This window comes from Drosophila kikkawai, chromosome 3R (assembly GCF_030179895.1).
Source record: "Drosophila kikkawai strain 14028-0561.14 chromosome 3R, DkikHiC1v2, whole genome shotgun sequence".
NCBI classification, from domain to species: Eukaryota; Metazoa; Arthropoda; class Insecta; order Diptera; family Drosophilidae; genus Drosophila; species Drosophila kikkawai.
This window is the reverse complement of record NC_091731.1, coordinates 19,246,724-19,274,695: the sequence shown is the minus strand read 5'-3', so window position 1 is coordinate 19,274,695 and position 27,972 is coordinate 19,246,724. Positions and strand designations below refer to the sequence as shown.

The following is a 27,972-nucleotide window of genomic DNA, read 5'->3' as shown; positions in this document are numbered from 1 at the left end:
ATTTATTAAAACTAAAGTTACTAAAGTATAGCAAAAAATATTTAAGAGGGTGAAGGGGACTCTCATTCAGTTTATATTTACTACGCACTAAATCTGCGGGTGGGAAGGGTCCTGGGGGGGGGGGCTTCGCGTGGGTTAGTGAAGAAAACATAAACAACAGCAAGGTTGGGGCGGCACAGAGCCCTTGAAACCGCAACTAAACTAGATCCGTGGCTAATTTCGTTTCATTTCGTATAAAACACAACAGTTTTAACAGGTTTGCTTGAAGAGGAAGCACATAACAAGGTTTCATTTAATATTTTCCTTCTTTTGTTTCGGGAGTTAGAAGGGGGAGGCTCTTATAGCTAATATATAGTGACGATTATCTAATATGGTACATTCAATATATATATTTTTTTGTGTGTGTATTTTCTTATGATTTTTTTTTTCAGTTTTTCGTTAGCATAGGATTTTTTTTTTATAAAAAAAATTTTAATTTTGTTTGTTGAGAGCTTAACAAAAACGCAAGCTAAACACTAACTTAGGCGATCGGTTTCGATTCCGTCAATACAATAAATATTTCACGTTCCATTCATGTTTCAGGGGCATATTATAATCGGTATAACTACTGCTAGGATAGCGTATCAAAAAATATTCATATAAACATTCGTATATATTTTCACTCAAGTCTTAAAAGTACAGTTGGGCTTTCAATATGAATTTCGGCGGAGGAGTAGGCATTAAACGCACAATGTGCGCGTTATGGTTACATTTTGTGAATGGATTCCGGGGGGTAGTGGCGGGTTGGTTGCTTAGTAAGCTTATTGGCTTTTCTAAATGGTCATCAGTGGGGGTCAATTTGTACAACTGACTATGGGGTAATTCTAGTTATAAAATAGGAGCTTAGATCTATGTAGATTTATATTTATATCTAACATTTCTAGCATATGGTTCTTTCTCTTGCGTCGCTCTTTCTCACACACACACGTTCACTCTATAAGGCACAGAATATTTGTTACATCAGTTGTTGCTTTCTTTTCTTTTTACACATAAATACTTTTTCTCGCTTAATGAAAATAAATACTAGAATTAATTACAAAAAATGTACAGCGAATATGGTGGGGAGGAGATGTTGCGATGGTGGTGGTATTTAGGGGGCTACACCTCCACGCCATAGTTGCGATCGACAATGTAGTCGTAGCGCTGTTGTTCTGGCGTGGCGTCGCCATCAGTGGATGGAACTGGAGCTGGTCCAGGATTGGCCACAGCAGGAGCAGAAGAGGCAGCAGGTGTAGCAGAAGGTGTAACAGCAGGAGAGGCAGCTGCTACATCAGCTGGACTAACAGCAGAAGCTGCAATTGGTATTTTGGGCACTGCACCGGTCACCGCTCTATGGTGATGGTGCTCACTGAGATTCTTGTTCCTGTTGCTGCTGGCCACCAAAGCCGTATTGATGGCTATTGCCGTCTCAGCAGAATTGTAGAACTCATCTTCGTCCTCCTCCTCCTCTTCTTCTTCGATGGGATTGGCCTCCGGCAGGGTGAACTCAATGGGCAGCTCCGGCACCGACAGACCCTTGCGTGTGAAAAAGGTGATCTTCTCCCTGGGAAAACCAAGTTAAATATATAAATAAATATTTTCATAAATAATCCAAAGACTCGAATGACTTACTTGAACGACACTAGATCGGGACAGCCCTTGGGCACCTTGGTTTTGCGCAGCTTGTGAATCTCTTTGGCGGTCTTCATCAGCAGCTTCTGAAGCTGGCGCTCCTCGGGACACTTGGCGGGATCAGCGCGGGCCACCAGGCGTTGGAACTCCTCATTCTCAATGGCCCAGGCGGCAATCAATGGATCCTTGTTCTCGCAGGCCTTCTGCAAACTGTTGAGAACAATGAGTCCTGGTTTCTTTTCAGGGGTTTTTAATTTTTAACTTACACTTCTTTGAGGTTCTGCAGCTTGGCAATTTGATCGTTGAGGAAGTAGAGCTTGCTGTGCTGCGCCTGCAGATCAAGCTCCAAGTCCAAACTGGTGCGGGGTATGTGAGTATGTAGTTCTAGAATTAAAAATACATTTTATTTAATATAAGATTCCTCTTCTTATTCTTAAATCCTGAATTGACTTACTTGTGACAGACTTGGGTGCCTTGGTATGGAAGCGCAGGGATCGTCGCTCTGCGGCGCCGCGCTGGAAGGTATGTGGAGCCACTCCGCAATGCATGGCTGAGTCGGAGTCGCTGCGATTTAGGCGGCAATTGTAACGATTCTTGCTAACGGCCGCCGAGGGCGTAAATGTCTGTGATCTTTTCACGGGCCTGTCGTCCATTAGCTGCGACTGACCACGAGATTTCTCTGGGAGGAAGGCGCAGTCTGTGTTTGTTTCCTTGTCGGCAAACTCCTGCTTCATGTTCTGCAGATACGCATCTAGCATGCAGTTGGCTGTGGGTAGGAAAACCAATGAAATTATAGTGTAAAACTAATTAAAAGAGTAGATTATTACTTACAGTTCAGTAGGCCAACGCAAACATCGCTGATTAGCTGCTTGTCATTGTCCTCTTCCTCCTCTTCATCGTCATCATCATCGTCGTCGTCGTCGCTGCACTGCTGCTCATTGGAACGTCCCTGTTCCGGCTGTTCTTCGGCAATTTGCTCCTGCAGCTCCATGGGCGGCGCCTGATTGCGTGTCAGGGTGGAAGTCTGCGAGGAGGTGATGGTGGACTCATCCGAAGACTCCTCCCGAATGACAACACTCGTGATGGAATTGGAACTGGCGGCAGCAACAGCGGCTGCCGCTGCTGCGGCACTGGTGGAGGGAATGTCCAAGGACTCAAAGCTGGGAATGAACTTGGAGCTTAGAACGTTGTACCACTTCAGGGTGGAATCCTCCGGATTAAACTCGGCCATGCTGATCTGAACAGTGCCCTGGAATATAGAGAAATGTGTTAAAAAATGATCTTTTTAAGAAATATTTTAAAAGAAAAAAAATACTTACAATAATCTCCTCCTTCTGCCCCGTCATGGTGACCACTGTGACCTGCAGGCTCTTGGTCAGCAGCTTGTCCAGCGTTATGGGCACTGCAAAGGTGTCATTGAAGACAGGCTTCTGGAAATCTCCCAGGGCCTTGGTCCGAATGGAGGTGAGTGAATTCGGCAGCAAAGCGGCACGCAGATATCTAAATAATATTTAAAATTAATATTTATACTTATAACTAGATTTAAAAAAAAATACTTACACCTGCGAGTTGTCCGACGAGGCTGTCCACAGAGCCAACAAATTGTTGGCCCTTTCCAGGGACACCACCAACACACCCTCCTGCTTCAGATACTTGAGTCCAATTTGGACTTGGGCCAGCTCCTTGCGCGGCAGATGGGCACGCGACGCCTCAAAGACACCGGAATCGCCGGCCACCGACTCATTGCTAACAGCCGCCGAAACGGATCTCGTATTGGATGTGGAGGACGATCGGCTGAGCATCTCCTGCGGCAGATCCAGCAGCGAGGGCTTCTCCGAAATTGGTGAGAGTGGAGCCGAAGCGGCCAGAGTTAGGGGCGTTGCACCCAAATTCAATTTCTGTAGCTTTGCCTCCAGCATCATGCAATCGAGGACCGTGGAGTCGAGGTCGTAGGGACGGGCTCGGACTGGCGGCGGGGCTGTGTAGGCGGGCGGGGCGGGCAGAGCATTGGCATAGGTTGGCTCCTCCTTCAGGGTCTGCGGCGTTTGATTATCCGCTCCCGGATTATACTTCATCGGCGAGGCGGGCGGCGTTTCCATGGACAGGCTGCTGCGCGGCGAAAGCGAGACCTCCGAGGACTGCTGTTGCTGCAGAACAGGATGCAGTCGCTGTTGGAACAATCGCTGCGAGCGTCGCCTCAGATCCACCACATCGATGGGTGAATCCACCGCGAAGGGATCTATGTAGATGTCGGTGAAGCTCAGAGCACTCTTACTGCTGGCAGTGGACAGGGAGCCAAGGCTACTGCCACTGCTAATGGAGAAGGTGCTCTCCGAGGAGAAGGACTTGAGTCGCTCCTCCAGCAGCTTGGTAGACTTGAGGGCCTCCTGCAGCTTGTCCAGCAGCAGCTGCTTCTCCTCGTGGAAGCGCAACCTATTGGCCACACATGTGTTGTTGGCCTCGTAAGCCTCTTTGAGGTCCTCCTCCAGTTTGTGACGGGTCTGCTGAATCACCCGCTTCTCCTCCTCGCTGCGCGACTTCACCGAAATGCTGTTCAGGTCGTTCAGCAGCTTCTCTTTCTCCTGGATCAACAGAATGCGATCCTTGTCAGACTCCAGCTGACCAGGCTCAATGCGCTCCACATGGTCGGCCAGCTGCTGCTGCAGCTTCTTGATGTGCTTACGCCACTCGGCATACTGCAGCTTAGTCTTGGCCATCTCTGCAAAGCGGGCTCCTCCGTTGAGCTTGTCGCCCGACACGGATCCGCACAGATCCGTCTGGCTGGCCACGCACACCCGGTCGAAGGGCGAGGCAAGGTCCGAGTTCTCCTCGCTGATCTGCTGGCGACTCAGCTCGTTCTTGATCTGCACTAGGCTGCGCATGAGCTCCTCGCGCACCTTCTCGCCGGACACCAGCGACTTGTGCACCTTGAGCATTTCCTCGCGTATCGCCTGGACTTCGGCAATGTCATAGCATCCGTTTTGCCGGGCATTGATCTTCTCGCCCACGGAATACAGGGTATTCATGCCGCGTTCCGTGTAGGAAATATCATTGGTAATGTGGGTTAGCTCCTGCTTTAGCTGGTGGACACGTTCTCTGGCCAGCATGAGGTCGGCTCTCAGCAGCTCTGGATCGTGTCGGCTCATGGAGCTGGAGGAAGAGCATACTGGAAAAAGAGAGGAGGGGTATTTTAATAGAATTTTTAACAATAATAGTTATTAAATATAATTAAATTTCGTTGAAAAGATTAACTAATCTATAAGCCAAGTAAATCTTTCGATTAACAATTTTTTGTTAATAAAAACTTCAAATTGGTTGTTCAATGGAAATCAAAAAATAATTCGTGGAAAATATAGGCCATATCTTGTTCTGATTAATTTCTAGTAGAGTGCCTCAAATTATAAGGAAGTATAGTTAAAGTTAAAGCTATATCTCTTACTTATTTAGTTTTGAGTTTAAATGGAAATACCTTAAAATAGGTTTAAAAGATCTATCTAAATCTAAATCTATCTTAAAATATTCTATACTTACAACTGCTTCGACTGGCTGCCTGTTTCAGATGATTGTACTCCTCCTGGGCCCAGAGAAGTCTCTGCTGTTTAACATCAAACATCTCCCGCTTGTTCTCCAACTGATCCTGTGCCGCTGATAGATAATCACTTAGCATTTGCTCCTGGACACTTTTCCACTCCTGGCGTGGATCCTCCAGCTGGGTGCTCTGTGCCAGATGATTGATATAGTAGGGACCGATATTGGGATCGTAGGACTCCTCCCAACCCATGGGCAGCTCATCGCCCACACAATCCTCAAAGGTCTGTGGCTTTGTGTAGCTGTAAATGGAAGATAAGAAAAGATGGGTTAATTTTAATTTGATTTGGGTTTCTTAAATCATTAAATAAATATAATTTGCACTAATTCAATAATGCACATAATTTAATTTGTAATTTTTTAAGAAATTTAAGACTAGTATTTTCTTTTACTGAACCTTTTATTTAATATATCGTAAAAAAAGACAAAAAATTCTTCAAGAATTTCCCTCGAAATGGCCATATCTTGAGATGTATCTCAACCTGTTCCCACGCCAGTTAGTTTAGTGCGCGGAATTCGATAAGATTAGCAGCATTTCCTGTGTGCATTTTGCCTAAAAAAGTGCCGACAACAACGATTCTCCGGTGGAAAGAAATGTCGCAGAAATACCAATTTTTACCGCAGCCATGCGGCGGAATGTCTGCGCTCTGTTTGTTGTTGCCAATTGCCCGCTGCCTGGCAGCGTCTAATCTTATCGAGGCCATAATAATATTCGCATAGTGCGGCAAGAAAGCAAAACAAAAAACGGCAAAAAGAGTCGAAAAACCAAAAGGAAGAAAAATAAAACCGAAAACTGATGACGATGACAGCGTCGTCCACCAACTCCTCCTCCTCCTCCCGCACCAAGATCCAATCCACTCCTTTGTCTGATTGCTTGTGGGCCTCGATTTCAATATCAGGCAACAGCATTTTCGCATTCCAATGATAATTGCTAATCGCCATGGATTGATTGTCAAAACATACGCACATTCATCCATGCACTGAGGAAAATGATTTCTTATTTTTCATATAGAATAGAAATAAATTGTGGTAAATTGTAATTGATCTTATTTTAATCATTTATTTAAATATCCCAATATGAAGTGGAGTCTTTATTAGATATTTATTAAAATCTAAGAATGATTTTATTTACTCTTTATTCATTTTTAATTCTCTGTGTATTCTGAATAATCATATATCTATGTGTCCCCTTAATTGCAAATTTATATATGGTATTTTTTTTTGTATTTGTTTTTCTTTAAGGCTTCCTTCTCTTCGGCATACTGTTAATTAATCATTGCTTTGGAATTCGCACAGCCATTAAAGAAGAAGCTCCCGGAGAATATATACACAGATAATAATATCTGCGCCATATGCTATAGATATTCACCATGGACAGTGCGTTTCAGGGCTATAAAACTAAACTTAAAAGTTCAATGAACGATACAATTGCGGACAACGATTTCTTATTTGCAATTCCACCAGTAATTATTGAAAAAAAATTATATAGAAAATTATTTTAAGCGTTAATAAAAACATTAAAAAACCTAAAGTTTACTACTGAAAAAGTGTTTTCCATTGATTTTCCGTAGACTTATATATGTTATATACGCAATGGATGATAATTAATATGGTTTTGAGTGAACTATTGAAATGAATCAGCTGTCAAATATAATAAATTGATATTTAGGAACCAACTTGTGTCTATAGAATGACCGATAGTATTATTTTTGCACCTTTACCCCTTTTTATTGATATTCCACTGCTTATATATAGTTATAAATCCTATAGATACACAGATTGCAGCTCAACTTGCTGTCTGTCATTTTCTTGGAATATATCTCGATGCCACGAGCCTTTTTCTTGCCTTCTGTTTGCATTTTTAGACATATTTTTCGGTTCGTTGCCGTTTTATCTGGAATCGAATGTTGACGCAGCCATTGAAAATAAAATTAACGCAGCTGCTGCTGGCGACTAACAATCGATTTTGTTTATGATTGACTGGAAATACGGCAAGCTATCCAAACAAACAAAGTAAAAAAAAAAAAACACCTAAAGATGATCGGCGCTGACTTAAGATTTATTTTTGTAGTAGTATTCAGTAGATTTTTGGAAGTGCAAGGATTTGGGTCATAAATTAACCGAGGGCGTGTGTTTCTCATAATACGTTAGAAAGCAGCTTGTTAAGTTAAGATTTCGTTAATCTGTGATTATAATTCGATTGATTTGTTAAACAAACATGCTGAAAATACCAAGATAATAAATTGATTAAATCAGGATTGCCATCAATGACGTCTAAGAAGGATGCAGAGAAGTTAGGAAATCGCTACATGGCTTTTAAAATACCCTACTAAAATATTATGACAGAGGAAATGATTCTATAAGATTGTATTATAATAAAATAGGAAGCAAATTAATTATTTATATACATTTTCTAATCAATCATCTAAAGTTAATTTCACCTACTTAGATTATAAAGCAAAAGACACGTTTTTACAAATTATAATCTTAACTTCAACTAAGCTCAAGTTTAATATTATTTTTTGTATTTATATACCAAGATGTCACGTTTTGTCTGATAAAAACCAGATACTAATAATATCTAATAACAGATTTTAAACAAGGTCCAAATGTTTTAAATCACCTCCTAAAGTCTAGAATTGCTGGTGAACGTGCTCTTGGTCAGGAACGCCAAGCAATAATATTAAAGAGTCATTGGTGATAGCTTATTATTGATATTGTGGTAGTATATATGCACATCTAAGTACACCCGGACAGTTATTGCAGTTGATTGAATTAAACGCAGGCGTTTAATAAGTAAACGGAACAAGGTTCATCCACTTTGCCCCCACCGACAAGACAAAGAAAAAGTGACACAGAAACATAGTTGTGGGAAGCAGAAAATACAAATAATAATAATAATAAATAAACTGATATACAAAATGCATCGACGACATGCGCCAGTCTCCAAAGCCCCACATTTGACACACAAAACAAACCGATCTCACGATCGCCAAAGACAATCACCAGTGAAAAAATACATGACTTTGACGACTTTGATTCGGATTCGATGTTGATGTCGTTGTCGTGGTCGCCTCGTGGATGGATTGTGGCCTGTCGATGTCAACAAAAACACAACGGAACGGTTTCATAATTCCAAATCAACTAATTTTGTATTTATTTTTCGGTGACTTTTCTTGTTATTTTTTCTCTTAACGTTTTGTAAGACAAGTTAAGTAAATGGCAAACTCACAATTTGCCATCTTGCATTACGATCAGCAGGGGATTCAATAGAAGTTTATTCAAGAAAATAAATAAATAAAATATAACTATTGTGATATCCGGCATACTAGGAACTTCCTTAAATAGCACAACCTAAATAGATCATGTTTAAGTTTTTATTTAAAGCACTTAACCCTTTTGAATCATTTAAATGTTCTCCCAATGCAACCTTAAATTTTACCCTGCACAAACTCTTGTTTTCTTTATCTTTTACCGATTTTAGAAATGCAAATCCCCTGGCCAGAGATAAAATTCTTGACTTTTTTTTAATCGTGAATGGTAACTGGGCTTATTCTGTCATTTAATCAGAAGTCCCCCTCCATTTTCTTTTTGTTTTTTTTTTTAGTATTTTTAGTAGACAGGTGTTAAGTGCAGCGGCAGAGTCTGAATACCAAATTCCGTAAACGGCTGCCGTTTTTTATAGGGTCTTTAATTAACTCAATAAGAAAATCGTATGCAAATTGTTATGGGTTTTCCATTAGCGCTTGACCTCAGGAGACATCAGTCAGAGCCACCATCTCACCCCACCCATCAAAGCATAGATCGAATGGTGGACAAAAAAAAATCAATGAAAGGCGAGGCGAGGCAAGGCGTGCCAAGGGAATTAGGGGGCAAGTGGGCGGGGCAGGCGTTGCCAAGTAAGTAGGGCTTCCATTGGCACTTTTGCTGATGCTGACAGAAACGAGGAGGAGGCCCATTCAGTTCGGCTTGAAGGGGCACCCAACTTACGGACGACTAACGACTGGCTGGCCTTTTAGCAGGTAACTCAAAACTGACTCCATCCTCTCGGCCCACATTAAACGTTACGTTTCGTTTGATATGCATGTGTGGCATGTGCGCACAGTTGTGGCCAGGAAAATAGTTTTAGTACTAGAAAAGGATCCAGGGATCTTCAATTACATAAAATATAAACTATTAATCTGCATCTCCAGCCAAATCGATTGAGACATATTCTGGCTCGCGAGTCAGGGTCTTGGACTTCACTAATCCAGAATAATCTATACATATTGAACTATTCTTTTGACCGCAATCGTTGATCCACACACAAACATGTTCGCTGAAAGAGCGGACAAGAAATCTGCATAAATTAAATTATATTGTAAACAAAATATTTATGGCGCGGCGACGCAGCGGCGACCAAGAGCTGTAATAAATTCGCGCTTTAAAAAAATATATACAAAAAAAAAACGCCACTAAGAAACGAGTTTCGGACCAAAAATATTTCAGCATGAATTTTGTTGTCACAATATGAGTGAAACATGGGCATGACATGGCACTCGACAGAGAGAGATACGAATAAAAAATAAAAACTACCGCGAAGAGGGCAGAAGTTGTCATTAGGCAGCACTTAACTTAACTGACACACATATGTACACACACTCGAAAATCCACAGCAACAATATTATTTAACTGTTCACGTCGAGTTTTATGCTAATTCGCGGCCATAACAAGTCAGAACTGCTCCACGGAGTCGACCATTTGATGACCAATAAACAGCAAATGAAATTCTTTCAATACCTGAATTTTTCACATAAATTGCAAGCGTACATATATCTGTTTGGCTAATTACTTTAATCTTTACAGGTTTTAGTGGTATTATTTTCAGCCCGATGGTTTTACATCCAATCTAGGCTATTAAAATTCTATCGTTTTAGCATAAAATCTGTCATAAAAACACTTATCGTACATCCATTAATCAATAGACTTTAAGTGAAACTTTCTTAAGCTCAAATATTATTATTTCCAAGTTGATTCCAGTTCTTATCTTAGCTTTTGCTATCTAATTTCCGCATTAGGGTTATATCTCTTCAGACATAAACTTATCTTAAGTATGCACAACATTCCTTATACCATAAACCCTCAAAAAAAAAACCCACGACTATTTGAATTCTTTTTGTTTTTTAATTGATTTCTTATAAAAATAGTCTTTAATGAATTCACATGGAGAGAATATCTCACAAATTAGCCGGCCATTCATTGCTGGCTCTGGAGAAGAGATCATTTAGCAATTCAAATCGTCGAGGCCCGGCTGCGTCAATCAAGTCCAACTCGAACGATATGTATAAATGATCATGTCCGAAATAAGCATAATATTAGGCAGACCGCGAGAAGCGAGAAGAAAACAAACAAAAATAGGCCCAAGAGTCACGTAGACCCGTCTCGGCCGGGTCGGGTCTATACACTCCACTCTATAGTATTTCAATTATTTCGCTCTGGCGGAACTGAGACATCGAACACGCAAGTGGAGTAGACGCCGTCGTCGTTGCCGCAAGTGTTCCGGTTTATATAGCGTCTATATATATACTCCATCGAGTCGAGCTCAAAGTGGTTTGGGAAATTAATGTCATGTTGATGTATGCAAGAATCATATAAATATAATCTCTGCGTTATAACCCAATTTGATCAAGCAGCGAGCGGGCTACACATCACCTTGACATACCTATCTCAGAAAATGTTATATGCTTCCACTCCGGGCTATGTTGCTGCCACGAGGAATGAGGAACAACAAGCCCCCCGTTGCTGGCGATTGTGAAATAGTTTTATAGCCTATATAGCCTGGCTACAGTGCGTTTCAGCGCTGGATAGCCAAGCCATAAACATAAATTGTTTTTGATCAAAAGCCACCGATAAAACCCATTTACCAAAGGTCAACACCAGCAATTTATCGATATAAATCAAAGCTAAGCGATATAAAACAAAAACTGTATCATTTAGCAAATAAAGTCAAATTTAAATTCAAACAAAGAAGGAAGAAACCTCTAAATTCTTTCAAGTCAATTCCGCAATTAAATAACTTAAATTATAGAATTGATAATCAAATTGTGTCGATTAATGAATGGAGCCAATTATCGAGATGATTTCGATGAGATTATCGAAGGTCAGTTTCGGCCAATGAAGGAAGTTAAGAAAATTGAATTTAATTCAGAATATAAAGAACTAAATTAAGTGAAGAGAGATATAAATTGGCGTGTCTGAGATATTTTTCTAGATTACACTTTAAATTTATATATGGCAAGACCCAAAAATAAATCAAGCATCTTGATCATTATCGTATAGATGGTTGAGAAAGGTCCATTGTGACAAAACAATGTTTAATTATAATCGCTGACATTATTTGCTGTAAAATTATTTGCCTCACTGCTGCTGTCATCGTTTCCAGTTCCCATTATCTGTCAGCGTCGAGAGCGTTGACAAATATTTTTGAGCTTAATCAAATTACGCTATAAAGGTCGTACGTCGTTTTATCTTATCGCGGTTGCCGTTGTTGTCGTTGCCCATTTAACTCGACAATCCCGAGTGCTGTTCGCACCGGAGTTTTTTTTTTTTTTTAATATTTCCCCGCCTCGGACACATAGTATAGTATATATGGTATGCGGTGGAAAAGTGCTGTATATTAGCTGCATTTCCTGTTCGCATCTCGTCCATCTCACACTTCCACTTCCTTCCGCAGCGATAAAAAGCGGAAACCACTTTAATGCCCGTCCACAATTTGTGTGAAGCTTATCAAATGCATTTTCCGACCGAACCGGGCCTGCTGCCTTTCTATGCATATTTTAAATATTTTTAACACCCCATCCCCAGAGAGAGAAATATAAAAAAATAATGTCAATGAACTGCGCATGCGTTGGGACCGACTCGAGATAAGACAAAAAGAGCTGAAGGTTTTCTTTCTTTCTTTTTTTTTTTCTGTTTTTGGGGCGGCCTATCTGGAGGAAACTGTTTTACAATCTGGCCAATGGGATTCACGGATTTCGGGGTTTCTGTTTTTCTTCCCCCCACATACCATTTCCAAACCCACTCGGCGGCAAGTGGGTGTCAATTACGGACTTTGGTATTCGGAATTTGGAATCCGGAGACCCTCCATTCGATTTGAGTGGGCCGATCTCACATTAGTCACGCCGAAAACATGACAAGGAGGAGGGAGAAAACAGAACGAACTTGCGACTTATGTATATCCATCTTCAAAGCTCTGCTGGTGAGGCTGCTTTTTAGTTTTTCACATTTCGAAATCACAAAATGTCTGCGATAAATTCCAAAGTGAACAATTGAAATAAATTTTTGCGCCATGAGCAGAGCACGCCGACTGCATACAAATTAACTATTAAAAAATTCATAGAATTTATACATGGACATAAACAAACAGACAAGCAAACAACGGGCCAGTAAGTAAATGTATGCAAAGAGCAGCGCCCACTTCGCCTGGCCACTCGTGGCTCGTTCGTCATGGCAAAAAAAAATAAAATATCCGAAATACAAAATCCCGAAGCCAAAGCCAAAGCAAAATAAACTTAAATTGAAATTTATGATTTTTAATGACCTGTTGACGGGCGTTTGCTTTTGCTTTAACGTTTGCCCGGCTCACATTCTATTTGCAGGCACTGTGTGGTAATTGCCAAAAATTGAAATATACAAAAATTCAAAGAATTCTTGCAGTTTTTGTCTATTTTTTGCAGGCAGTTATTGATCGATGACCTCTTAAGATGTGTTCGGTGCAGGATTTTGACTTTACAAATGCACTTTTGAGAAGAATTAATAAATTAAGAATTTATAAGATCATCAGGCACCTTCATTTTAAAATTCCTATTCCTATGAAAGCTTGTAGACCAGAGCTGCATCTTTATTTATCGGTTTAAAATCGATATTTCCATACACAAATATATCGAAGACTTTGATTGTTTTTCAGCTTGATAGCGGAATCCTTCATTAACAACCTCAAGTATATTACCAAGATTAAAGTTTCCATCAATAAATATGTATTTATGAAGTGATTAAATCAGTTATCAAGCTCACTCTGTTATCAAAAGTTGAGTTGTGAATCAGATTTCTGTGAATGAATTATTTGGGTAAGAAAATCATACGATTATTCGCTAATGATCTGTTTAATTATTACCACATACATTTGGCAGTATTTTCTATATATGCCAAAAGCTTAAATAATTATTTTTGTAGTCTTTCAGTTTTGGGGAAATTTCCTTTTGGCCTTTCATTTTTGAAAAATATGCAAACGGTATTCAATACGTCAACAAAAATTCTTGGTATGCGCATTATAAAAGATTTAAATTGGACACGACAACTCGGAAACATTTCTCATGTCGCTTCGCAACGCCCACATGGAACATGCCAAAATGTTTCCAACCGATCCGATCTGATCCTATATGTATGTATGTGCACCTCTAACTAAATCTATATGTATAATTCACCGAAATTCCGTCTAAATTTGAGTGTGTGTTGGTTGAAAGGAACCTTGGCAAGCTTCAAGAACAAATACAAAAGTTTGTTTTGCTTTGGTTTCTGGCTTTTGTTTTTGTTTTTTTGTGAAACTTTTCAGACTTCAAAGTGTCCACCTGTGCATTTTTCTTGGCCTGACATTAGTCGGTTCCGGGAATCGCTAAAGTAGAGAATACATGGCCAAGAGAGACCCCAATGTACAGATACTTTTCTGGACCGGGAATAGAGAAAGAAAATTGGAGAACTAAAATATGACAGAATAGATATGATAGATCGATTTTTAAATGGGGAATATCAGATAGATAGATAGATAGATAGATAGAAAGATAGATAGATAGATAGAAAGATAGATAGATAGATAGATAGATAGATGGATAGATAGATAGATAGATAGATAGATAAATAGATATTTTAGATGATAAGAGAGCATATTAATGAGAATTATGGGAGTTTAATGAATGTTTTTCTTAAATTTTCTTAAATTTGTATTGTTATTTCTTATAAGAGATGACTGCACTCCCTGCAAAGTAAAGTTAAAGTTTGCTTGGCTCTTTAGCCGTAAGCCATCTCGTGTTCCTCTGTGAATTTTTTGTTTTGTGGTGTTGTTGCTTTTGTTTTGTGTACTTTATGTGTGTGAGTAGTAGTAGTAGTAGTAGTTGTTGGCCCCCGTCGATCGTGGTTGTACTCTGTCATTAACAAAACAACTGTTGCGACCTTCACATACCAGAGCAACCAAGCGACTGTGCGCCGAGCGAGGCGAGCGCGCTGCTGACTCGAAGCAGGCAGAGATCGCATATATGTTTATATGTAAGTACATGCATACATAAATACACCACCGATATATAGATGGATCGTACATATATCGAATATATTGAAATAATAAGGCGAAAAATCCGACTGCAAAACGTGAATGCGAACGCCAAACGCGAACGCAAGCAAGCTGATCGACGTCAACGTCTCCGCCTCGAAATTATATTCGCCCGATCGTCATACTTGTGTTATATCGTATCTGATAGAATTTAGCCCGCGATAATGCAGCTGAAAGGCCAAGGGGGGAGGTTTTCCCCATTCCCCATTCCCCATGCCTCATGCCATTCCATTCCGATCCGATCCACATCATGCCATGCCATGCCATACCATTGTGTTGGGGCCGCATTCCAGACACGGGGTCGTGTGTGTGCGAATTGAACCCAGAATACTGAGAATATGTACAGAAAAAGGGGGAAAATATGCATATATGTATATGGTATATGCAATATGCACTTACATATCTGGATCGCATGGATGGGTGTGCATTTTTTGATGGGAATTTTTAGACATTTTAGACGGAAAAAAAAGGAACCCTGTTAATTGTGGGAGCCAAGCAAGTTGGAAGTTGCTCTTAACAATGGCCACAGCAGAGAGCTTGTCAAGATCAACAAAATTGCATTACATTTTGTGAATTAGTTGGAATATTTCTTATACCATATTGCGGGGAATGCTTGAAACTTGGAAAATTCTCTTCTTGGAAATTTTTCTGTTTTCAGATATTTTCCGGAAAAATATTAGCTTCTTTTCAGACTAAATTCTACAAAATTTATATTATATCTTTACTGCTTATTTTGGTATTTAATGCTTTTCTCCAATTATGTATTAAGAGCTAAATAAAATAGCAGCAAGTTTGCCAAAATTCCTTAATTAATTATAGACCTTCACCTTTTTTTTATATTTTGTTTTGATATTTTCACCTATAAATTCAATTTGCTTTTCGCAGACACTTTGGCTATTCTCTGCACGCAAAGGAAATATACATTCAAAGTTTTTATAAATAAATACTGCTGCGCGTTGGCTTCTCTGCAGACAGTTTGGGAATTCACATCATGGCCAAAATTATTTCAAATATTTATTCATTATTTCTTTTAGCTTTACAGCAACAAAAACAGATACAGCTCAGACATGAAAATACTTTTCAACTTTGTCTACAAATAATAATAATAATAATAATAAGGCAGAATGAAAGCTGTGCCACAACGACGACAACGACGACGGAATGCTGGGATCGAAAAAATGCCGCATGTCAAATGGGCCAATTAACATTTCTGTTATTTGCCGTATTTATTTTGTTGTTGTTTCGTCGTCTTTTTCGCCTTTTGTTTTATAAATAAATATGCTTTTGTTCAAGATTTCATTGTTGCGAGCCGCGAGAGCTGGCGGGGTATGCAAAAATGTGGCCAAATTTGTTGTTTGCTGTTTGGTTTGCATTATGCATCCTCGGCTCCTACTCCCTCCCTTCTCTTCATATTTCTCCCTAATGTCTGGCCATAACAATAATTTCTATATAAATCCGCGTTCCTTTCGAAACGAAACAAAATTCCAAGATATCGTTTTCTGGTTTGTTTATTTGTTTGTTTATCTCGCACACACAGATGCAGATACAGATACAGACGCAGAGATACGGATACATCCGAAATTCAAATGGTAAGAACTTGAAAGATTTCCAATTTTATGGTAAGCGCTCGTGGCATACCATGGAATTTTAGTCTGTTTGTTGTTGTTGTTACCGTAGCTTTGGGGCCTGGCCATAACCGATTGGCTTTTATTGATTAAAGAATTTGTGGGTTTTTTTTTTTTTCTGCTGCTGCTACTTTTTGTTTTTGTGGTTTTGCGTTCTAATGTTGCCGTGTATAAAAATATGGCGGTCAGGGTCGGACCATAAAGATAAGTAAGTGAAACGAAACTAAAATAGTAGTGGTAAGCTCGAAAAAGTGAAAAGTTTTTAGTTATTCTTTAAAGTTTTCAAAACTTGCGAGCTGAAAGTGGCTAAAACATTATTTTTATATAAAATTATAGAATTTTAGTAAATAAAAATAAAGATTATTCAGTTTCGGTCAATACTTTAGTTATGGAACACTTTAAGATCTAAAAAAAAAGTAATAAAAACAGATGGTTTATAATTTTAATTTACTTTAATCGATTACATTTTTAAACCCTTAAATTATTCAAGATCGTACTTCAAAAATAATTAAGGTTTAATTATTAAATTGTAAACTCAATAAATATAAACGTAAATTATCGTAAGAAAAGAAAACAAAACAAAGAATATTCCGAAAAACATATTTTACAGCCGGCGACAAGTTCCGGTTATCTTGCGGATACATTTGCATACTGTTATTAAAAGATACTTATCTGGAAGTTCGGGCGCGTGTGTCGCGACCAATAAGGAAAAACAAAAATCGGCATTATATAAGCCAATTTAGATACATTCTTGTTGTTCTTGGCAGCGACAAAAAAAAAAATTAAATAAAAATATTTATTAGCGGCAGCAGATGCGCACACCAAGTGTATCTGTATCTGTGTATGCCAGTGTGTGTATGATCATTTACTGTGGAGCAAACAAATAAACAAACATGCATAAATAACTCGTTGCAGTTGCAGCAGCAGCAGCAGCAATAGTTGTTTTTGCCTCCTTTGCCTCCAGCAAAGCAGAGCGAGAGTCAAAGCGAGATCGAGTCTGCGGGAGAGCGGCAGTGTGAGCGAGATAGCTGCGGCTCAGGAATGCGGTTTTGACAAGTTCTTCTAAAATTGTACGGGCAACTTTGCTATTTACGCTATGAAACAACAACAACAGCAGAGGCAGCAGCGAGAGAGACAGAGAGGGAGAGCAGCAATGTGTGCGAAGGAGCACGGAAAACAGAACATGAAAAAATGCCAGCAACAGCAAAATCAACAGCAACACACACACACACACACAAGATGGTTGCGATCGCTGCTGCGAGAGAGCAGAGAGCAACAACAGCTACAGCAGCACAAGGAGAAAAACTAAGTTTTATTGTAATATAAATATCGAAGCAGATTTATTTATTTAAACTAATGTAATTTCGAGCAATAATATTTGTAATTAAATAACAATACATTTTTTAACAAATCACTTTCAAGATAGCAACTTCTTTTTTTCCAGTGCACAACGCAGCAACAAACTATGCAGCAATGTCGCCGCTAGTTGAACGAACGCCGCGAGTGGCGGGCGAGGGAACATTGGGGGCGTGTTGGGAATGCCAGAGTGCGGCAAAGTAAATGCATTTTGTGTTTGGAAATAGGCTGACGACGACGACGACGGCGATGGGGTTGCTTTGGCTGTTGTAGTTGTACCATAGTTGTTGTTGCTGGTGGAAAATATTTCAAAGTTGCTGTGAACTCACAGCGGCAGCGGCACCAATTGAATGCAATTTGTTTGGCTGTGTGTGAGTGCATGCATTTATTAAAGCAATGCGCGCAGCATTGCCTTAAATGCCAAAGCTAACTACGAATGTATGTATCAAAAGCATTACATACGTGCACTGCAACAAAAACCTCCTTTCGATTAACATAAATAAGTGGAAGAATATACTGCAAGATGGGTGACAGCATGCCCCTACTTTAGCTTGATTATTTATCGTACTTACGGTCGGTAAAAGTTTAATATTTTAACTTAATATTATTCAAGTTTTAAAGTCTCATAGATTTTTCTTTATAATTCTCATTTTAATTAATAATTTTTATTCATTAAAACATTTTAAACAATTTTTCTGAAAATTTAGAAATTCATTTTTGTTTACTGTGTAAATATGTATGTACATATCTAACTACTATGTAATCTACGCCCTGCTTTTTTGTATTTGGCAAACATTCCAAGAGCTTGGCAACATTTTCTGCTGCTGCTGCTGCTATTGCAGTTGTTGTTGCTGCAGCATTTGTTGCTTTTGCTGCCGGGGACGGCAACATGCAGCCCATAAAAATGTTCTTATTTATGTACATATTTTGCAGCAGGCAGCAGCAGGGGAGGAGGAGGAGGAGGAGGCGGAGGCAAAGTCAGTTGCTTTGACATGAATGTCAGCTTTGCGCATTTAAGCAGTTTAATCAACATTTTTTTTTTCTTTTTTCTTTATATTCCAGCCCTCTTGCTTGCTCTGTCTGCGGTTAATATTGGCGCTGTCCCGCTCTGCGAGCCGGTTTTTGTTGGCCAAACCATTTTCCATGTGCCAATGCGCCATGTGCAGCGTGTGCATCCTATGTAGAGTGCACACACACACTCGCCAGAGATGGGCGTGTGACAAAGATAGAAAAACAGAAAAAAAAAACTTAAACTAAGAAATTGGGATCTGCGAAAAGATCTTTTTCGCGCATTCCTTCGGCCAGCATTCCTTCATCGAGCTGTTGCCCTGACCTACAAACCAATAAATTCCAGCTTAAATATTTAAAGAATGCGCGCAGAGTCGAAAGAAAAAAAGAAAACGAATCGAAGAAACGACCGGATGAATTATGCGCTGTGGTAAACATTTTGACAGCACACAAAAGATACTTTGCAAAAGATACAGTCAGGCGAAGGCACAGCTATAGCTACAGCAACGGGCAAAGATACATACATATATACAGTTCAAGTGGCATCCCAGGAATGCCGATATACAGCTAAAGTCCACATATGGTCTCGCTGCTCCCTCTCTCGCTCCCGTTCTGCCTGCCTTATCACTTCATTAGGCCATAAATTCGACAACAAAACGAAATTCCACAGTTGAACGAACAGCAGCAAACAACTTGAACACCTACGAGATACACAGTTACCGATTCAGATACATTCCACAGCAACAGCCAAAGCCACAGCCACAGCCCCTTCCATGTTAATTATGCTCCTGCAGCCGCCTGCATCGCATTCAGAAAGATACAACACAAAAAAAGCAGAAACAGAAAGAGGAGAAAAAAAAAGGAGAAAAGTTAACCTGAAGAAAACGAATTTTCGGTACTCTTGCCTCTAGAAAATGAAAAAGATACATTATCTCATTCTACATAAAAGCAAGATAATCAAATAAAGTACAATCTCGCGTATGTAGAAGTGAAAATATATTTATTAAAAAACCTATCTAGAATAGCTTGTAGCTTGTAAGCACAAGAGATTTCAACTTCACATGTTACAAACATCTTCTCAAAGTCAGAATACCCGCTTGAAAGGTTATAAACCGAAGGTCTTCTCATACAAAATGCGCGTGCGCCTGCGCGCAGAGGCCATAAGCCTCATCATCGCATAGCCCCCCGCAGACTCATCTGCATCTCTCCCTTTTTGGGGCACACAGACTTTTAAGAATATGTGTTATGCGCACTCAAATGGCATTCGGAAAGTGCTACTGAAAAAATAACACAAAAGTTTCGTGCAGCCAACAAAAGGGACCGAGTTTCTCGGCAGGGTTGGGGATGGGGTGAGGGATGAGAAGAAGATCCCCCCCAGCTTAAGACTCTGACTCCTATGGAATGTTTGGGTGTGAGTTGTGCGTAGATTTCTGGTTAGGCCATAAAGTATTTAGTCATGGCAACTCTAGGAACAGCTGATTACAGCGAATGCCATTGTGTCCACACACCGAGCGTGTCCAGTGCCTGATTAGGGCAATTAATTGTTAGCCATTAAGTCGGTAGAAGGGAGAGATGATGATGAGTCCCCCTACTCTGTGGTTCTTCCCTCGTTTCAGGCTCTTAGAGCCCAATACAGGCAATTCATGGGAAAGTGTTTTTAAAATAGCAGATTAAAATCTTATAAATCGGTTTCTCCGCGTAGATTACAGCTGCAAAAATATAATAAAACATATGCTCGGGGCCATGGTATTTAAAATTTGAAAGGGGTATATTTTCCAAGCATTTTCGATCCTGTTTGATGTCCCAACATCAGTAGTTTATTCAAAAAATACAAATAATAAGGTTTATCTCCTTAATCAAGGATACTTCGAAATATATATACCCCTTTCTCTCTACGCAAGAAAGGGTATATCGGAGTGGATTTATCTTGAGTATGCACATTCCTGGGCTTGTATTTTAATTTCGTTTCGTTTCATTTCACTTGGTTTATTATTTTTCATAGCCGCTGCATGCATACATGGAAGTAAATTGCTACCTTTGCACAGATTTCCATGATATATGTGTACAGGGATTCACATACACACATAACGATCAGTCAAGAGCCAACTCAGCATATGGCAAAAATCGTCCACACAAAAAAAATAAATTGGTTTCAAATAAAAATTAACAACTTTACAAAAATCTTAGCTTTGCAATTTAAATAATCGAAGTAAAAGATTGTTCAATTTAAAGTTAAATATATAGTGTTATATTAATTAGACATTTATTCGAGAAAATTCATAAGATATATATTTTTCCATGTGCAGAAGACGACGATCAGCTTGCAGACGAATGCAGAAGCAAAATTTGCCAATAAAAACAAAAAACAACAAAAAATGCGCCTGGGGATCGCGCGTGCAGGCAGCCAGCTCGAAATCTAAAGCCAAATCCAAATCTGAATCCCAATTCCGAGCCACAACCTCGGCCAGTAATAACCCAGACCAAGAGAGCCACCAGAATCGCGGCCCTATCCACGTCTCCTCAAACATGAAAAAAAAACAACAACAACAAAAAACGATCGCCGGGCGTAGAGTAACTTAATTTTCTGCTCACGTCTGCAGTTTCTGTAAGTGAAAAATTGTTTAGCTGCGCGAATGACAGCTGAATTATTATAAATCGATATGCTGGCCACTTGGAGATTCACGAGGAAAAAAAAAAACACAAAAATAATGGCGAAAAATGGGGGCTAGTCCGAGTCACAATCAGTGAGGGGGCAGCCTAAGGTGCGATACACCGTAAATAATATTTACTAAATATATCTAAAGGTAGTAAAAAAAATTTAAACACATTGAAATTCTTATATAATAAAATCTCTTCATCATCATCTTAACTCTTGAAATTAGTTTTTAATATATTTCATTATATAATCTCAAATATAGCTCAATCTTTATGCAACCTTAGTTATAATTTAATAGCTTCCCGAGGACGTTGTATCAACAAAATACTTTCATCCTTTACAAGAGGTACAACAACAAACTACCCAAAGAAATATACTCTGGCAACAAAATGGTCTTTATCTGTCAGAGCAAAATTGCAAGGCAGAGGCAACCCTTTGCTTGTTTTAACCGCCGCTTCCTCCACTTTCCTCTTAATTAGCACATGTTGAAAAGGAAATCATTATGCTTGATAAAAATCACAAGTGTTGATTGCTGAAGAACGTCGCCACTGACATGCAACAAGTGCGAGACAGGAAAAGTCGTTGCAGAGATCCCGTCGACGTAGTCGTTGTCGTTGCCTGGAAGTTGTTGCAACTTTTTCAGATGGCAGTTGGTGGCAACTTGGAGCAGCAGCGGCAGCAGTAGATCTGGTGGAAAAACAGACGCTAAAATGGGCAAAACATGCGGTGCCAGAGGAGCGACTAAAAGTTCGTCTATGTATCTGTCAGATACATTATGTACCCATGTGCCTATCTTTGGCCAGAGAGTGTCGCTGCTGCTGCTACTTTTGCTGCTCTGGCTGTTGCAGTGGCAGTTGCCGCGGTGTTGGCTGCTCGCTGCTGCTGCTTGCAAGTGCAAAAGAAAATATTTTTTAACGCTTCGGGCCGCGTACAGCAAACTAGAAAATGTTTCTGCCGCTGCTGGCAAAAGCCGCGCGTTGCATTCATGCGCGTAATCAAATTGTAATCACGGCTTCGACTGCTGCATGTTGCAGCAGGGAGCAGCAACAGTCGCAGCAGCAACAACTGCTGCTCCCTCCTCTCCCGTTGACGTTGTTGTTAAGTGGAAATACTTGTTGCACAAATGCAATGCATGCTGCTGCTGCTGTGTATCTGCATCTGTTGCCCGCATACAGTGGCTGTTGCCTAAGTACAACGCACGAAAATAAGTACATTTACGGAACACTTAACTAAAATATTTATTAATAAGAAGAAACTTTAACAAGCACTCAAAATAAAATAAATCTAAAAAGTAGATAAAACTAAGAAATAATATAACAATTTGCAATTTCCATTTTTATGCTTTATACTTTAGCTAAAAACAACATCCAAACCAATAATAATCTTTTCCATTTTGTTATGGCATTTAAATACTTAAATAAATGGAAATGGCTGTTGATATCGTTTTTGTGGCAATTATCACTGTAGGTGCAGCAGCAGCCTCAGCAGCAAACGGCAATTGCATCTGCATTCTTTCCACTTTTCTTGCTGCTGCTGCTGCTGTTGGATGCTGCTGCCGCTGCTGCATTGCCTTGTGCAATTTATTAAATGAAAAATGCCGTTTTGCAGCTTTCCAAGTTGCTATACATGTACAGAGCTACGGAGCAGCTATATAAATATATATATTTGTGTATATATAATAAAGGGGTATATATCTAGATACATGTGCTGGCATCTTTTGCTGCGAAAAGCCAAATTGAATTTTATGCAAATTTTTTCTTAGCTCGCTTTGACTGGGATAGAAATCGCCACATCTAATGCATAATGCCAGCCAGCACACGCATGCAGCACACACGCCTCTCCCCTATTTTTTTTTTCCGGGCCTTGTTTCGTTCACCTGATTTGCGTTCTTTATGCAATTGGTCGATCGATACAGCGATCGAACGATCCATCGCTCCAATCGCTCGATTATTCGTTCTCGAATCAAAATGCCACAGGTGGAATTAGAACGATCCACAATCTGGTTAAGAGCGGACTACACAGAGAACAATAAGTATCTTTTCAGAGATCTCTAAACTTTGGATTCAGCTTCCGCTGGTAAAGCATTTTTAGCCTCCTAAACACCTTATTTCTCTGTGTATCTCTTCTTTTTTTATTATAATTTTTTTTCGCTACCGATCTCGGATGCAGATACTCCAGTATCGGCCCCCGCCGCTGGCGCCACTCTGTCCGACTTATGACAGCAATCGTTAAGCGCTTTCGCTAGGCCTTTTTGGCGGCGATTTGAGTTTATGTAAAACAAACGAGTTCGAGTTCGAGTCACTACTCTATCCCCCAACTGGTAGCCAACCGATTTTGTTGCTATTTTTTGCTTTAAGCTTTTCGATTATTTTATTTTTGGTGGCCGCCTGTGAATAGATCGAGAAACTGTCACCAAACACGTTTCTGTCTAAACCACTAAAAAGAGTTAAAACACCGAAAACGCACACAAAAATATTCCACTGTGTTGCCGCCTTGTTTGTGGCTAAACAATTGGCCAAAAAAAATGGCGAAAAAAATAAGAAAATCAAGAAGAAGACAGCGGCGAAAAAATGCCAAATCGCATGGCCAAGTCAAGTCGTTGTTAACTTTTGTTTATACAAAAAAAAAAAAGAAACAGGGAAAAGAGAGGGCAACGGCAACGAAAAAAAAATCACAAAAAATACCACCCGTCGTCGAAATGCTGTACAAACAAGTGAAACATTTATTAAGTTGAATACGCTGTACAATGGAAATTCCATGGCATTTGTCATCGCATCGGAATCCTTAAAGGGGGAAATAAATAACTCGGAGACATGAAAGTCATGGGGTTTAACAAGTGATACATGGAGTAACATAATGAAAATTCAGCGAAAGTTATCATTCAAGTATTAAGCAGAAAATATCTTACTTTTATTAAACAATATATCAACAAACAATATATCAACAAATTATTCATTCATTAATTTCTTCAAGTTCTGCTAACATTCTATGCCTAATTTTAGCCCAAAAAACCTTAGAAAATGTGGGCTATATAGCCCAAGCCCAAACAATTGTCGGTCGAATTTCAAGGGTATCGGCAATTCGACCTTGCATACTGCGTATATTGGAATAGATATTTATTTTTTCTATGATTTTCTGTTGGCTGTAGTGCTCGTAACGTGGCGAGGCCTTTAAAGGCCGCCCGAGGCCTGGCTCGCTTTGCTTTATTGTAGAAATTTATTTATGGTTTATTGGAATTTTTGCGCGCTACCGGCAGCAATTTTTAAAATTCAATAGCAACGCCGCGTGTGAGAGACATTGGCGTTGGCGATCAATGGACATTGAGAGCGGATACGCAACGTATGCCGAAAAGCGTAAATAATTTTGGTTAAAGATATGCGAGACTTGCAAAATACCAATAAAGGGTGGAGGGAGTGAGCCAACTTGAAATATTTTGGTTTGCTCAATAATTGAAAATGTTGAGTTCAAATTGAGAAATGTGAATTGCAAAGTAACAATAAAATTTTAAGTAAAAGAATAGTGTTAAATAAATTTATTTTTACACTAACAAAAACATATTAAAGGTATATTTGATACAATGTTTAGTTATGTTTATTTAATTATACAAAAAATATTTCGTTTTCTGCATGTTTGGTTCAATTGAGAGATTTAAATATTTCTCTCCCAACAATCCATCAGATTTAATATATAAATATGCACATTTTTCTATCTATCAATGACTCTCACTCAAAGATCTCATAGATTTTAAAGGCTCACATCAAGGCTCTTATCCCCTGGGTAACCCTGAAACGAGAACGCAGATACAAACGCTTTGCTGTGCATTCTGAGGAACATTCCTGCGACATGTGTGCATATACAATCCACTTGATGCATAACCCTAACAAATGCGCAGATGTTTCGTTTCATTTTCTCAAGCAAGAGCAAAAGGGAGAGGAAAGACCCGGGGAGAAATACTGAAATTCCACAACGCTCGAAACGGTTCGGCGTTTAATTCAGTGAAACATTTTGAACAATGTCCATGCAATTTGAAACAAACAAAGGGAATGTTTGTGTTAATTGAAAGCGTGAAGCTCACACAGCCTCACACAAAATAAAACAATAAAAACAACAAAGAAATACACACACAATTACAAGAAAACAGTATAAGGAAAATGCAAAAAAGTTTCCTTTCAAAGTTTCTATGCCCTTGCAAAAATTGCTATTTGGTTATCTTTAAAAATTCGAAAAATATATTTATACAATCCTATTTATGATAAAAAAAAACTTGAAATATCTATCGAAAATAATAAAAAAGGAACCTAATGGTTTTTAGAAACCCTTTAAGGTATCTAAAGAAGGTTTTTGATCCCTAATTATGTCTATAAAAATAATTTAATTCAAATAATTATAGGATGCTAATAGGAATTTCTTACAAGTTGTGGAAACCAAAAAAGAGTATAGAAAAAACAGACTAAATTGAGAGAGGGCGAAGAATTTCAGAAATCAATTATTTCGAAACTACAAAAAATTCCTACGAACATTTTGCAATTGTTTATGGGTAAGAGAGAGAGAGAGGCAGAGCGAGCTAGAGACAAGACCAAAAAATGTGAGCGAGCGGCAAACTAAAATGTATCTATGAGATACATGGCCTGATGTGGTATCTCGGGCGCTCTCACTCCGTCGCCACTGCCGCCGCCGCCGCTCTCTTGCACTCATTACGTATGAGTTTGTTGGTTTTTGTTTTTGCAGATCATTCGCCGAGCTTTATTTAACTTTTACTCTCCCTCGCTCTCCGTTTCTCCACCTCTCGCGTTTCCTGCCTTTTTTCGCCTGTAGTTTACAATTCATTTTTTGTTTGTTGCCACTCTCCTCGGCTCGGCTCAGTTCAGTTATATTTGGAGTCTTAATCATCGCATTGGAATGTTTACTTGAAGTCTTTTCGCCTCGTTCCGTTTTGTTTTGCCCGTTCGCCTTGTTTAAAATATGTAATTTATTTCGCCGCTGCTTCTTGCCTCTCGATCGCATTCCTTTGCTCACACACACACACGCACTCGCTGACTCGCTACACACACAGCTGCAGCACGCACCTTTTTCTTTCCGGTTCGGAATCGGAATTTATATGGGTTTTTTTCAGTCCGCCGCTCTTGTTTTTGTTTTTGTTTGCCGAAGCTTCCTGATTAAGCGGCAGCTCTCTCACCTGAGTCTTGGTACCCTTTTCGTTTCATAAGCCAGATATTTACTTATAAGGGAAAACAAAGGGGGTTAAAGCACTCGAGGGGATTGAAATATATCTAGGAAGCTTCTGTAGATTATAATATCCCATTTTAGTGAGGCAAGTTCTTTTATAGATCCAATTAAAGAGTAAATTCAAAATGTATATTTGCCTATGACTATCATGCCAATAAATAAATATTAGCAAATATTCTTCAAAAAGGCTTTTTTCGAAATTAAACAATATTAACACTATGCATCTTTTGGTATAATTTATAACTTGTATTGATTATTTAATTTAATAGGTCTTTGTTATTAAACCAAAATTTTTCCCAAGAGTCTTTTATATTCTTCCTATTATTTTACGATTTTTCCGTAATACACTTACCAATCTCTGGGATCCAGCCAGGTGGTCTTTTTGTTGATGTGATCTATATAGTAGGTCTTGCCGTCGAAATCCTTGGCTATATCCCAGCCATCGGGCAGCGGAAAGTCGCTGTGGTGCTGCTGATGATGGTGTTGGTGTTGCTGGTGGTGCTGTGGATGGTGCTGCTGGGGCCTCAGGTGATGGGGATGCAGGTGATGCTGCGATTGCGACGCTGTCTGTTGTAGATTCGGCATTTTCGTAGTATTTTCTCCCGGTTTGCTTTGAGTGGAGTCTGAGAAAACCTCGATTTTATTTCTTTTTCACCCGACAACGCTCGCCTTTTCTTTTTTTCTGCCTCTGCCGTTTTTTCGGGGGGTTTCTCTTTGCGCTGTTTACATTAGCAAAGACATTTCTTTTTATTTCATTCCATTTCTTTCACTCCGCCGATAATGGAGACACACACACACAAACGAGCGAACCGCGCGCGTGTAAGAGACAGAGAGAGAGCGAGCGAGCGGCGCTCTCAATTATTTATTTTTTTCGTAACTGCATTCCATTCCAGCACAATCGCACACACATACACTCATACACACACGCGATCACTGCTCACAGTTGCTGCTTGCTTTTTTCCATTTCGATCACTGGAAACTTGTTGTTGTTGTTGTTGTTGTGGTTTGTTGCTGTTGTAATCCTTTTCCTTTGCCTAATTGAAACTAATTAACTTGGAATTTAGCGCCGATGGACCGTGTTTTCCTCCTCAACTTAGTCGTGTCGCGTTTTTGGCTCGGAAAAAAATGTGCGCGCCCTGGTCCGAACTCGAGCAACAAAAACAAAAAACTATTGTTGATAAAATAACTTGGTGACATTTGTTGCCCAAATACCGAGATCGCGATGAAAACATTTGATATTTGTTGATTTTTTCTCCCTGGTCACTCTGAATCAAAGCAAAATGTCAATTTACATGCTTGGGGTCGAATTCTCGTTTTTGGGGTCGAATTCTCATGTAGAGTGTAAAAAAGTAAGTATATCAAAATACCGAAATTGCGATATTTGGTATTTTCTCCTTGGTCACTCTGAATTTCAGAGTAAAATGTCAAAACATGGTTTTACAGGCTTGGGGTCGAATTCTCGTTTTTGGGGTCGAATTCTCATGTAGAGTGTAAAAATGTAAGTA

The 27,972-nt window shown here is 39.5% G+C and overlaps 1 protein-coding gene across 1 annotated transcript; it reads right to left on the bottom strand.

The window, feature by feature from the left end:
* Window positions 1–27: 27 nt before the first annotated feature.
* Window positions 28–27,640, bottom strand: kibra (WW and C2 domain containing protein kibra). The gene is made up of 9 exons (XM_017168072.3): window positions 26,820–27,640; window positions 5,182–5,480; window positions 3,211–4,816; window positions 2,970–3,150; window positions 2,482–2,899; window positions 2,105–2,416; window positions 1,917–2,034; window positions 1,651–1,860; window positions 28–1,582 (listed from the first exon to the last, which is right to left on the bottom strand). Exons 1-9 carry the CDS (start codon window positions 27,050–27,052, stop codon window positions 1,138–1,140), a joined length of 3,822 nt encoding a protein of 1,273 aa, XP_017023561.1. The 5' UTR covers window positions 27,053–27,640; the 3' UTR covers window positions 28–1,137.
* Window positions 27,641–27,972: the final 332 nt, after the last annotated feature.